This window comes from Geotrypetes seraphini, chromosome 10 (genome assembly GCF_902459505.1).
Source record: "Geotrypetes seraphini chromosome 10, aGeoSer1.1, whole genome shotgun sequence".
Classification (NCBI taxonomy): domain Eukaryota; kingdom Metazoa; phylum Chordata; class Amphibia; order Gymnophiona; family Dermophiidae; genus Geotrypetes; species Geotrypetes seraphini.
The window spans coordinates 105,181,121-105,195,609 of record NC_047093.1 but is presented as its reverse complement, the minus strand read 5'-3'; the positions used below and the strand labels follow the sequence as shown (position 1 = coordinate 105,195,609).

Sequence of the window (14,489 nt, the reverse complement as noted above, 5' to 3'; positions counted from 1 at the left end):
GAGGAGCAATGCTTAAAGACGCCCAGGATCGCAGAGTGGACATGGTCTTAAAGAAGCTTTTTGAAGTGGCTTCTTCAGGCATTAAGGCTGCAGCAACTGCCTCATTTGCAGCATGTGCCTGTCACATGAGATTGCGCCAGTAACCCTTGGAGGAGGAGGACACCTGCCCCCAGCTCTTGCTGGAGGGTGTGGATTATGTAGCAAACACCTTGTATGACCTCGCAGGACACTTTGGAAACACCACTGGGCTGGAGATTTGGCTTCTAAAGCATCACTGAGCAGGCTCCCCTTCAAGGGACAAATGCTGTTTGGCAAGGGGCTAGATGACCTCAAGGCTAATGTGGCGGACTGCTGTCCTAAGTCTTTTCCGGATGGCAAGCCTCGCTGTCTTCCTGGGGGGAGTCGCAGTAATTTTTGACCCTTTCGAGTTTTTGTCAGAATTCCATGGGCTCATCCGCCCAGAGATATTCCCAAGGATACGGACAACACTATGGTAACTCCAAACGCCAAAAGGCTTCGGGTTCTTGCACCAGGCCCTTGATGGGCTATAGCCCTTTTCTGCCGTCATCTTTCTTTTTTTTTTGTAACTGTTTATTTATGACAAGAGAAAAACAGCACAGCAAAACATCAGGAAGATCCAACACAATACAGGCAGGCAATCTGCAGAACAACAAACCTCCTGATGTCACCCCCCCACCCCCACCCCCTCCCCCCCCTACCCCCCTAGTGACAGCACCCTGCTCCCCCCATAAACCCAAGAACAACACCAATAGGCACAATGACACCCCAACGTGAGGAAAAGTAGAAAAATCAGAAAATAAGTGGACCAAAGGTCACAGACCCCCAATAAGAACCCCAAGAAGACAAACCCCCACAAAACCCATCCGGCCGGAGCCAATACCTCAGCTGACAACAGAACTATTCATCCCCAGACCCTCCATTGCCAGGTATCTCCCCCAAATATCGTGATATTGCTGCCATTTTCTAGTCAACAGGGCCGAGAGCCGATATTTCTCACACACCCAACCCAATTTCTCTCGCACCAGAGCCAAAGTAGGGGAAGCAGTACTGCGCCAGTGTTGAGCCACAGTCAGCCTAGCCGCTGTAAAAGCCAAGCGCTCCAATCTATCCTGGGTGTCATCTACCCCTCCAGAGGGAAACCCCAACAAGGCCACCTCAGCTCTTTTCGTGAGAGGCACTTGAAGGAGAGCCCCCACATACTTAAACACCTGGCTCCAGAAGTCTTGAATGGAGGGGCAACTCCACCACATATGAAAGAATGTTCCCCGCTGCCCACATCCCCTCCAACAGAAGTCTGTGCCCGTAGCGGACATCTTGCTCAGAGTCACTGGGGTGAGATACCAGCGCACCAGCATTTTAAGCGCATTCTCCACCAACATAGGGGCCACAGCTAAATGGTGTATCCTAGACGAAATAGTTTCCCACAGAGATGCCTCAAACACCTGCCCCAAGTCCCCTTCCCAAGCCAGTAAATACGGAGGCTTCCGGTCCTTATCCTGATGCACCCATTTATACAGCAGCGAAATGCAACCTTTACGCACTGGGGACCCCAAAAGCTGCTCAAAGTCGGAACAGCTATAAGCTGCAACATCTGCCCTTTTAGCCTTCTGCAAATAACTTTTCACTTGTAGATACGGGAAGAGGTCCTTAGAATCAAGCTGGTAAAGCTTTTGGATCTCTGAAAAAGCACAAATGGACTCTCCCTCTATAAATTGGCCAAAGTACTGCAACCCTTTCCTTGCCCACCGTACAAATATCCCCCCATCTCTGCCCGGTACGAAATCAGAGGCAGTGCACAATGGCAAATGATGCAACCCCTTACTACGACCCAAGAGTTTGCCAGCCTCTCCCTTCCACACCCTCATTGTCCAATTAGTAAACGGGTTAGAAATGCTTCCCAACTCCTGTGCCCCCAAGTCCCCCCACATAAGCGACCCTAGGGTACGAGCCCCCCCCCCCCCCCGAGCCACTCAAAACTCCCTGCTCTACCTGCACCCACAACTTCAAAGGTGGCGCATGCCACTCCACTCCCGCTCGGAGTTGAGCTGCGCGGTAGTAATGCTCCAAATGGGGGAGTCCCAGACCCCCTTCTGCTTTAAACTTGAACATGGCCCATTGAGCCACCCTGGGTCGTCTACCTCCCCACACGAATCGTAAAAGGTTCCGCTGCCATCGGAGAAGATACTGTCTAGGGACCTCAATAGGCAAAACCTGAAAAAAATATAAGAACTTCGGCAGTACCAACATCCTAATAACCTCCATGCGCCCCATCCAAGACACATATAATGAGGCCCACTGATCCATATCCCTAGCTAGGGATGCTACCAAAGGAATATAGTTAAGCTGAAATAGGGATGTCCAATCCACCCCCAACTGAATACCCAGATATCGTATAGGGCCCTTAACCCACCGAAAGGGGACCACCCTCTGAATACACGGAATATCCACTACCGGGACCGATATATTAAGTATCTCCGTTTTTGTCATATTGGCTTTAAAGCCTGATAAAGCCCCATAGTCTGTCATAAGATCCTGAAGGGATCTAAGGGACTCCGCCGAGCCCTCCACAATTGCTAAAATATCGTCAGCAAATAAGGACAATTTCTGCTCACCCCCTTGAACCCGTACGCCCTTCACCCCAGTGGCTAGTCGGATCTTTTGCGCAAGAGGCTCAATCACCAAAGCAAAAAGCAAAGGTGAGAGCGGACAACCCTGTCTCGTTCCCCGCCTGAGCTCAAAAGGAGCAGAGTATACCCCATTAATTTTCACACACGCCAGAGGTCCGTTATACAAAGACAGAATCCAAGACACATATCTGGCCCCCAGACCTACATGGCGAAGAACTGCCTCCATAAAACGCCAATCCACGCGGTCAAAGGCCTTCTCGGCATCCACCGCCACTGCTACCCAAGGACCTCCACTACGTCGGGCCTGCCAAATCAAGTTCAAGACTTTGCGGATTCCATCTGCCGCCTGCCTTCCCCCTATGAATCCCACCTGATCTGGATGAATAAGTGTCGGCATGTGAGGGGATAAACGATCAGCCAGCACTCGAGCCAAAATTTTGGTATCAATACCCAACAGTGAGATAGGCCTGTAGCTCCCACACTGAATGGCATCCTTCCCAGGCTTTGGTAAAATCGTGATCCCAGCCAGCCGCATATAAAAGGGCAATTGGGCTCCCTCTCTCAGATTATTATATAAACGCACCAACAATGGAGCCAACAATGTAGACATCTTCTTATAAAACAACCCCGTGAACCCATCTAAGCCCGGTGATTTCCCCGGTCTCAATTGTCTAATCACATTATGTACCTCCTCCAACGTAATGTCCTCATCCAGCCCCTGCGCTTCACAGGCCGTAAGGGATGCCAAGCCCAAATCCTGAAGATACTTCCCAATTTCTTCCCCCGACCCCTGACTCTCTGGCGTATAAAGCTGCTGATAGAATTCACGAAATCGTGCATGAATAGCCCCCTCAGCTGTCAATGTTTGTCCTGAGCCATCCTTAATAGCCATAATATTAGACTGCGTCTGCTGCAGGCGCATACGATGAGCCAGCAATTTCCCCGCTCTATTACCAGATTCAAAGAACCTTAAACGAAGACGTTCAAGATTGAATTGAATCTCCTCATCCTCCATCTTCCCCAATTCCGCCCGAACTTCCCTTATCCGAAGCCCAAGGGGAGCTCCTCCCTGGCCCCTCTTATGTTGATCTACCAGTTGACGTAAAGTCTCTCTCAGACTCCGTTCCTTCTGCAATTGAAGCCTCTTTTTATGAGCGGCCATTAAAATAAGCTCCCCCCGCAGTACGGCCTTCAAACTTTCCCATATTGTTACCGGAGAGTAGGAATCAACATTATTATGCTCCAAAAAGTCCTCAATAACCTGCTCCACCTTGCGGACCAGCTGCGGATCTTTCAATAAACTATCATTCAATCTCCAGTAGTGATCCCCTACTCTCGAAGCACCCCATCGCACATCCATCCAAATGGGAGCATGATCTGACCAGCCAATGTCCCCAATGGAGGACCCCATTAGTCTACCCCCCCATCCCTTATCCAGATACAGCATGTCAATTCTAGTATAGACCCCATGAACAGGGGAGTAGTACGTATAATCTTTATCCATGCAATGCTGAGATCTCCACCCATCTACAATATTGAGTACGTCAACCAAGTGTTTAGGGCGTTTCCTATCGGACTTAAGCCGGTCCCCTCCAACCCCCGTAGAGTCCCACCTGGGATCCATAACTAAATTAAAATCCCCTCCCACAATCACCGACCCCTTCTTAACCTGCAGTACCTTGGCCAATACCTCATCGAAGAAAGAACCCTGTTTAGAATTCGGGGCATATAAATTCACCAGGGTGACTACCTCCCCATTTATCTGCCCCACCCAAATCACCCATCGCCCCCTCTCATCCCTCCATTCCCGTTCAGGCACGATCTTAAGACGTTTAGCAAACAAAATGCCCACCCCTGCCTTTTTCCTTTCTTTCCTATTGGAGGCCCAGACCCTTCCCGGATATTCTCTATATTGTACCAGCTTCTCCCCAGGGCGCACAAAATGAGTTTCCTGAATGAAGCTGATATCAATACGCAGCCTTTTCAACTCCTTCAACAAGAGCTGGCGTTTACGTGGCATATTGAGGCCCTTAACGTTAAAGCTGCCCAATCTCAAAGAATCAGGTCCCATAACCCAAGAATCCTACCCCACACCCTGCACCCCTCTTCCCCTTCCCCCCACTCCAGATCCAAAAGCCCATGCTGTCACCTACCCTTCCCCCTATCCCCACCCTCCACCAACCCCACCCCCCTCCCAACCCTACCCATATCCACCTGCTCCTCAGCCCTCCCATGACTCCGGGTGACCCCATCCCAGCTCATGAACCCCTCATCCATTCCCCCACCCCAGCCCCCCAACAAGCAATCATCCTCAGTCACACTCCCATAGGCACCCTCTCACACTCACCCCCATGAAGAAAACCCCTCACATCCAACCCCCCACACAGTCCCAGCCACACATCTGCCCAGTCAAAGCATTGAAAGTCCCAATTGTCCAAGTGCAGCCAAGCAGGATCCGCCATTGCTCACTCGTCATTGCTCACTCGCCAGTGCCATTGGAAGGTCCAGCTCTGCTTCTTCCATATGGTTCCTCCACCTCTCGACCACCAGCACCTGGCTTTCGTGACCTGGTCACACGCTCTCTCCAGCGAAATTTCTCTGACTGCTGGGTCCCTTGCCGGTCCGACATCAGAACCTCTCCAGTAAGGATCCCCTCCTTCCGCAACAGTTTGCCAGCCTCCGCTACAGTGGTCACTTTCTTATGGGCACCGTTAATAGTGAGAAGGAGCCCAAAGGGGAACAGCCATCTATATCTGAGGTTGTTCTGCTTCAGGATCATCACGATCGGGCGAAACTCTCTCCTGCGTTGCAAAGTAATAGCAGAAAGGTCCTGAAACACCTCCACTTTATGGGTCTTCCACTCAAACGACCCCAGATCATGGGCCTTGCGCACCATCCGCTCCTTGTCGGCAAAATTGTGGAGACATGCAATAATGTCCCTTGGATAGTCATCTCGCTTGGGTCCCAGTGTGCGATGAGCCCAGTCCACTTTCAAGACCCCACTGGGTTCTCCGCCGTCGTCAGCCAAGGAGAAGAGAGATTGATATATCTCCTGCACCACCTTCACCGCATCTGCGTAATTCGCCGATTCAGGTACACCGCGGATGCGGACATTATTCCGGCGGGATCGGTTTTCCAAATCCTCCACCCGGTGGTAACAGTCCTGCCAGTCCTTTTGGGCTGCCTCAAATGCCCCACTCAGATTTTGTACCACCTCCTCCTGCTCCCCCATTCTCCTTTCAGTCTCCTCCACTCTCCCCATGAGGTCGGCTATTTCCCTCTTGATTTCCTTCACTGCGTCCCGGATTTTCCCTTTGACACCAGCAACCTCCTGCTTAATGTCACAGACCCATTGCTGGAGGTCTGCTTTAGTCACAGCTGCGGAAGAGGAATCCATTCTCCGCAGTCTCGGAGAAGCCCCCCTCTCCTACTCTTCATTGGACCCGCTCTCCCCGGACTCACGCTGGGACGCGCACGAGGCTCCGCGCGACTGGCGCAGGCCGCTCTTTTCTGGCGCCTTCTCGTGCGGTCTCCCTTCGTCGGGTTTCTTTTTAGACGGCATATTACGAATCCGCTCAGCTGCACTCGCTCTGCTCACCGGGTGCCCAGCTCGCTACCGCGGCGTGCCTGCTCCTGATCGGGGGAACGTTAGCTCGAGGATCAGAGCTCCGGCTCTAACCCGCCATTCAGGGTGATGACGTCACCGGAAGTCCTGCCGTCATCTTTCTATGTTTCTATTTGGTGGAGGATGGGCTGGTGGAGGATGGGCTGGGGTGGCCATTTGGCCTGTGTGTATATATGGTCATTTGGTGGAGGATGGGCTTCAATGGCCGGGAGGGTGTAGATGGGCTGGAGTAGGTTTTAACGGAGATTTCGGCAGTAGGAACCCAAGCACAGTACTGGGTAGAGTTTTGGATTCTTGCCCAGAATAGCTAAGAAGAAAAAATTTAAATTGAATCGGGTTGGGCAGACTGGATGGACCATTCGGGTCTTTATCTGCCGTCATCTACCATGTTACTATAATATAGGAATATGAAGATAAGCTTCTGTCAGATCCAGAGATGAAAGAAATTGCCCCGGAGCCACTGCTGTGATGACCAATTGCACTGTTTCCATTCAAAAGCATGGAATCTTCAGAAAGGCAATGACCGTCTTTCCCGGGGCACCGGAAGTATCTGAGATTTCATGTAATCCAGTAGCATTTCCAGTTTGCAGCACTCCCCTTTGAACTAGTGATGACCCCCCCCCCCCGCACCTTCACCAAAGTGATGGTTGTAGTGGCAGCACACCTCCACAGAATGGGGATCCATGCTCATCCCTGTCTGGATGACTGATCAGGGCTCCGTCCCAGCTGGAGTGCGAGCAGGCAGTGGACACTGTGTGACTCTTCTGCAGTGCCTTGGCTGGATTATCAATTTCAGGAAAAACCAGCTTCTGCCATCTCAAGCAATGGAGTATCTCAGAGTTCTATTCGATAAGGCACAAGGTCATGTTTTTCTTCCCAAGCCGCGTAAACAGAAGCTCCAGAAACAGATCATGGATCTCTTAGTGCTTCCAAACCCCACTGCTTGGCATTACCTTCAGGTGTTGGGATCCATGGCTGCCTCCCTGGAGGTTGTACCCTGGGTCAGGGCGTACATGCAGTTTCTACAAGAACCCCTCCTGTCTTGGTGGTCCCCTCAGCGTCATCCCCTTCAGATGCCCCTGCCCTGGATGGAGCCAGCAAGGAACACCTATGCTGGTGGATTCCGGGAGAAACCCTAGGGAAGGGCATGTCCCTTCAAATCATGGACTGGATTATTCTCATGACTGATGCCAGTCTGTCTGGCTGGGGAGCTCATTGTGGAAACCGCTCCATCCAGGACTGGTCGATCAACTATCTAGAGCAGTGGTTCCCAAACCTGTCCTGGGGGACCCCCAGCCAGTCAGGTTTTCAAGATATCCCTAATGAATATGCATGAGAGAGATTTGCATATAATGGAAGTGACAGGTATGCAAATCTCTCTCATGCATATTCATTAGGAATATCTTGAAAACCTGACTGCCTGGGGGTCCTCCAGGACAGGTTTGGGAACCACTGATCTAGAGCCTCAAGCCATATGGCTAGTATTGCGGGCTCTCCAAAACACCCTGGAAGGAAAAGAGGTAAGTATTTTTTTTTTACAATACCACAGCAGTGGTGTACATGAATCGACAGGGGGCCAGAAGTGTTCCCTTGAGTTGGAAGGCACGGATGCTGTGCCGGAGGCTGGGATCTGCAGAGCAAGGAAGAGGCACTGTGGATCAGTTTGGAAAGAGGGAATAGTAAATACTGTACCGTATATTTTTTAACAACTCTGGTATGATTCCATACAAGAATTGATGGCAGATCATTACTGCTTTATATTATATTCTGAAAACAATTGGTAACCAGTGCAATTTTAGGAGGTAAGGTGAAATTTGATCATATTTCGATAATTCCATGATTAATCTTGCTGCTGCATTTTGTACAACTTCTAGAAGACGCATAATAAGAACATAAGAATTTGCCTCCACTGGGTCAGACCAAGGGTCCATCGAGCAAGACTGGAGATTATTGATTTGTGTGTCTTGGTGTCAGCCTAGGGGGAGGTAGAGTTGTAAGTCATCTGCGAAAGTGGATTTTGATTCGGTGTTTTTCCACTTTGTCCAGTACTGGTTTGACATAGAGGTTGAAGAGGAGAGGCGATAGGAAGGCTCCCTGAGGCACTTCATAGTGGAGTGGTTTGGGTTTAGCTAAGGATTTTCCTAGTAGAACTCTCTATGATCTGTCGTTCAGGAATGAAGAGAACCATCGAAGTGCATTGTCACAGATTCCGATGGTCTTTAGCCTGGATAGGATAGGTGGTGTTTGGCTGTGTCTAGGAGAGAGACTAGGAGTGTTTCTGTACTGTATTGGCTTCTGAAGCCTGATTGTGAGGGGTGGAGTATGTTGTGGTTTTCTAAATATTCGGTGAGAAGTTTTGCTAAGATGCCTTTGGCGTATAGTGGTATTGAGGCTATCCTGTAGCTCCCTTAGGGTCTTTCAGGATAGGGGTTATGATGATCTTGTCGACATTGGCCGTCTGAGCATGTAATTTATCCACTGCATGAGGTGGGTGCGAAATTTACTGCTGGCAGTTTTTAACAGGTATGGGAGACAGTGATTGAGGTTGCAGGCCGCATGATTGTATTTATTATAGTCTGTCTAGGTTGAGCCATTGTTTGGGAAGTCTGTCTAGTTTCGGTCTGCTGCGCAGGAATCTTTCTGTGGGTGGTAGAGAGATTTTGTCAAGGTGGTTTGGGGTCTTGGTGAATAAATATTTATGAAGAACCAATAAAATAGTCTTAGTCATATATATATAGTCTCTTGTCACAAATTGGATTGAAAAGTGTTGTAGACCTGACACAGTCCTGGTTTCGGCTTTAGTGCCTGCCTCAGGGGTGTAAAAGCATCCTGTAGATGGCAGTCTTATAACATCAATGTTTGCTTGTCACAAATCAATCGTCTATGCTAAGGGTTTATCCTGGAAATCAAGAGAGCAAATCTGATTCTTCTTCCATAAATACTGAAGCAAAGAATTCATTCAGTTTCTCCACTATGGCCTTGTCCTCCCTCAATGCCCGTTTTGCTCCTTGATGACCTAACAGTCCCAAGGATTCCCTCACAGGCTTTCTGCTTCTAATATACCTAAAATTTAACCCAAAGATGATGAAAAGTCAAAACCACAACAGCCTTCCGCTAAACTACCTTTCTCCCCTTCGATCTGCTCAGAACTCTGCTGCATGCTTCATATTCCGTTGATGTCACTATTACCCCTATCCTCAAGTCACTTCATTGTCTCCTTATCCATTTCCACATAGAGTTCAAACTCCTCTTATTGACCTACAAGTGTATTCGCTCCGCAGCTCCTCAGTATCTCTCATCTTCCTCCACACCTGGCACTCCTTTCATCAAATAAATCTCTCTGCCCATCTCCTCTACAACCAACTCTAGACTCTGGCCATTCTACCTTGCTGCACCGTAGCCTGGAACAAACTGCCTGACTCAATACATCAGGCTCCATCTCTTGGCAGTATTCAAATCCAGACTCAAAGCCCATTTCTTTGAAGAAGATTTCAGTTCCAAACTTCATCCTGCCTTCTAAGCACCAATGTCTGTTTTATCATTCTCTCTGTAATTCCCCCACCTGAGCACAGTGTATTGATGCACCTTCTTATCCAGTTTGTCTATCTAAACTAGATTGTAAGCTCTTTTGAGCAGGGACTGTCTCTTCTGTATTTTGATATACAGTGCTGCGTATGTCTAGTAGTACTATAGAAATGATTAGTAGTAGTAGTAGTTTATCATGGCAAGCAATTACATAGGATAGGAATGGGATGAGGTAGCATCTTGGAATCCTGTGTGGATAAAATAGGAAAAAGAATTGGTGTGCTTGACTTCAGTATGTGTTTAGCAAGGCTCATATTTAGGCCCCAAGAAACAGGTGCCAATGTGTGCTGGCACTTTCAGTTTCCTTTAGACATGTGCACATAGAAGCTACGATTACCGGCATATTCCCCCACATTTGCTGCAAGTTTTTCATGCATATATTTAAAATGGATTTAGCCTGAATATATGTTGAAATGTCAGTGGTGGTGAAATGTTGAGTGAAGGAGTGACAGATTAAGTTAATGAAAATGCTGTTCTACTGCACCTAAATACGAGCCTCCATGAAAAATTTTTTATGTAAAATGTTTTAGCGAAATTCATATCTGCTATAATAAAACCCTTAGCGCACATGCGCAGTTGAAACTCTGTGCGGCCATGCTTCATGATCCGTGTCTCTGTTTTGCCGAATGCGCAGTAGAATAGAACTCTGTCTGCGACGGTTTCCCCATCGCCTTCCCTTGGTGACGCTGCAAGCGTCACGCTGCCGACTGCATGGGTCCCTGCCCCACCCCCGGATGGCCCGCCGAAGCACCTGTGCATGCGGGAGAGTAGCCGGAAGCGATGAAAGGCCATGGTGCTATCCTGTCAGCTCCCAGACACAACCCACTCCTCCCGCAGCCCGGAACACCTACCCCACAACCTCGGACACCAAGCTTCACAGACACGTAGTGTGGGCAAACCAGCTCCCTATGGCCCGGCAGAGACCCCGCACCAGAGTGCATCAGCACCCAATGCACAAGTCATCTCCCCCGGAGCCCAAATCCCACCAGCGCCAGACGTACCCAAACTAGCGCTGCCACCAAAACTCCCCCACCTCTGCTGACTTGCTCCCTGGCCTGTCCCACAGGGCGCCCCCGGCAATCCTGGCCCACAATAGCCGGCCCAGACCCAAGGCAGAGGAAACACCGGAATGCCAAGAATGCAACAGGTACTACACTACCTACCAAAGTGACCTCTGAGGAACAGGGAAGAACCCTGCGCCTTGGAGGCACATGTTCTATACATACCCTAGCAGGCTCCACTTAGCCCTATGCATATACTTCCCATCTCCCGACAGGAAGCCCAGTTCTCCTTTCCTACTGCTTCCCCCCCCCCCCCTCAGAGACAGCAGCATGCTGGATGGGGAGAAAAAGGTGGAAATAGAGAAGGTAAAAGGGAAATGGGAACCTGAATATGGGTAGATAAAAGGAAGGGAGAAGGGCTACTGGACGGGGGAGCAGGGAAAGGGGTGCTGCTGGACAGGGGGGAGAGACAGAAAAAGAGAAAGAAAGAAATGCCTAAGTCTACACATCTATTCTTCTAGCACCCATTAATGTAACGGGCTAAAAAACCAGTATAAGTATAAAAGAACAGGCACGATAGATGTGCAGGCATGCTCCCCTCATTTTGCCACAAGTTTTCTATACATATCATTTGAATACATTTAGCTTGAATACATGATGGTGTACTATTATAATACAAATGTTCATGTGTTTCTAGACAGATTAACTTACTAAAAGACACCAACAAATTTTCTGTGTGTTTGGATTAGCTTAATGAGATCTGTTATAAATTATTATACATATGTATATTTTGGCTTAATTTGTCTGTATCCATGATAGGAAAGTTTTAAAACTAATGTTTTTTCCAAAGATATAAGAGAGGTTAAGATGTACACTGTTTCATAACATAGATTTGGGTTTATGCTATTATTGCTTTTCATTTATTTGTAAAAATATTTATTTTTGCATATCATTCATGGCGACATAACTTTTCATTTCACTCCCATAACACTCTCCTTTCTACACTATTCACAACTATGGCACCCCTTGCATCCCTAAATGTCGCATTCTTTTTACATTCTCTTGTTCCATTTCAATGATACGTGTTTGGTCTTTTACCACAGACTTTTTTTTTTACCTTCCACATTTTATTGATAGTTTTTATTTTTTCCATCGTTATTTTAATCAGTACCTCAAATGTTCTCACATTCTTTGCTCTCACCATAGTTTAATCTATTACCAACACTAATATAAAGTGTCCCATTCATACGCTTCATCATTAATATCCGTTCATTATTTTAGAGAATTTTTGCTTAAACCAAAGATTTACCTTCCGTATTGCTATGTAAATTTTACAGCGTGATTTATCACCTCTCTTTACAACACGTAATTTACGGGCCTGTCATCTTATGATGTCAATTTTGTTGCACATATAAAGTCAGTTACCTGGTTTCGCGACACCACCGTTTTACCGGAGCAAACTTTTTTGATCACTTTCCATGTACCTGGTAAGTCCGAAGGTTTATTCACATATTTCTCAAGCTGCTGGTTTACTTTGCTTTGCTACGCCATTGGTTGCTTTCCTAGAACATTGACTAATCACTATTTACAGTTTGTACTGTTCCCCTGTGGCGGTGGCGGTTTTCTATTGCACAAGGTTTGGAAGCTAGTCTACTGTTGGCATCCGGTGTTTAGTTTATATGTCTACATATACTATCTTTATATTTAGTATATTTATTTGCCATATATATACGTGGACCTCTTTTTCTTAGCTTTTGTCCATCATTGCGGTTTTCTATTGCACAAGCTTTTGTCCATTGTGCTCTCCCATAGCATTTGCTCCGGTCTCAAGCGGTTTCTTCCCTGTAGCTTCTGATACTTTCACATGATATATCTCTCTACATTTTTTGAGTTTATAGTTTGAGTTCATACTTAGCTTATTGTTCATATTGTTCATATTGAGTTCATACTTAGCTCATGCATTGTAATGCATTCTCCACCCACACATTTTATTTTTATATATTTTAATTCGTACTTTTGGATTTTACTTTTAAAATTCCACTCGTCTTAATATGTTTTGGACTGGTCAGATTTTTTTTGTGGTGGTTCCCTCACTAGGGTTGGTTTTAGATTTTTATTAGACTTGTACTGCCACATGCTTTTATGTGGCTCCTAGAATATCTCTTGCCATTCTCCATCACAGGTGCATTTTTATTCATTATTTTTATTTATTTTTTTATTTACCATTTATCATTTTAATTTTTTTACCTTTACTTTTAATAAAACCATTCATATTGGTTTCATTTTCCTTTCTTTTATTTTCCTAAGGGCTTATGTTACAACATCCATGTATGTTCTTTTGATATAATTGCTAATATTGGGTGTGCACGATTTCTTCTTTTTCCAACTATAAGAGACATCTAATCAGTTTTGCACCACTGCTCCGTTCTCATTAAAGTCGGCCTGAATCTCCTTCTTCTGGTCCAATGTCCTCTCACTCTGGTTTGGTAGTCATACACATCACACTAAGCACCATTTGTTGCATATTCACATGACACCATTTATCCACTACTTAATCAAGTCACAAAAATTTTTTTTTACAAAAAAGTTTTACACTTTTATTCTTCACATTTTATTAGATTACATAGAATTTTGTTTATACTTACATTCATATCCATAGGATACCTGAGGAAGATGTGTTAGTCAAAACTTGGACCGTTTTGGATCCCCTTCATCTTATACACATGTGGATTGTCCTATTTTTTATAGACTGAATAAAGCCTGCACCAGGAACATCTGTCTCCACAGTTTCTTTTACTTTGGTTCGTTGTCTCACTGTGGAAATATTGGGCTCTTTTCTGTTGGTTGACTTAGGAATGTTTCTTACATTAAGCTATTCTTTTTTTTCCATAGTGGCCTTAACCCATAATGTTTTAAAGAAGGCTCGAGGAAATCTTGAGGTAAGATAAATTCACATTTTTACATTTTAATTTACATTCTGCATGATTTATACTAACATATTTATCACAAATGTTAAAACGGGCAGTGTGTGCCATACCTGTAATACATATACTTTTAAAACTACATTTTTAAATCTTTAATTCGATTCATTTTAAGCAAAGAACAGTTTTTATTCTACAATAGCCATATGTCTGTTGTGTACCATTTTTGAAAAAGCCTGGAAAAGCAGTTTGTAAATGAATGTTGCCCCAGGAGATAAGAGTTGGGATAGACGGAAAAATGTCATTATTGTTATCGTCTGGGTGGGGGTGAGGGTTTCCGGAATGATGGGGGGTTCTGGAATGAATGCCATTATAATAATAATAATAACTTTATTCTTCTATACCGCCATAGTCAGACGACTTCTAGGCAGTTCACACCAAAGAGAGGTGGACAATCAGCGAATTATAATGAACACATTATAAGATTATAAGCTTATAAGAGTACGACATGTTATACAAGAGTAGATATAATACATGTTATACAGGAATAGATATAGTACAATTGTTGGAATTTTTAGCTTCTGTTTAGGAGATAAATCTATCGAACAATACAGTTTTAATTTCTTTCCTGAAGGCGCCATAAGTCAACCTAGCTCCATTAATGTAGTTGCCTAACCAAGACTGCTGTTTACTTGCTTGATATATGAGA

The 14,489-nt window shown here is 46.1% G+C and overlaps 1 protein-coding gene across 5 annotated transcripts in view; it reads left to right on the top strand.

The window, feature by feature from the left end:
* LOC117367981 (CDK5 regulatory subunit-associated protein 2-like) overlaps nt 1-14,489 on the top strand; it is a 372,935-nt gene that overhangs the window by 314,244 nt on the left and 44,202 nt on the right. For all 5 annotated transcript variants that reach the window (XM_033961149.1, XM_033961147.1, XM_033961146.1 and 2 more), the window contains one exon: nt 13,752-13,798. In XM_033961149.1, the coding sequence (XP_033817040.1) occupies nt 13,752-13,798 (47 nt within the window). The remainder of the gene's footprint in view (nt 1-13,751; nt 13,799-14,489) is intronic.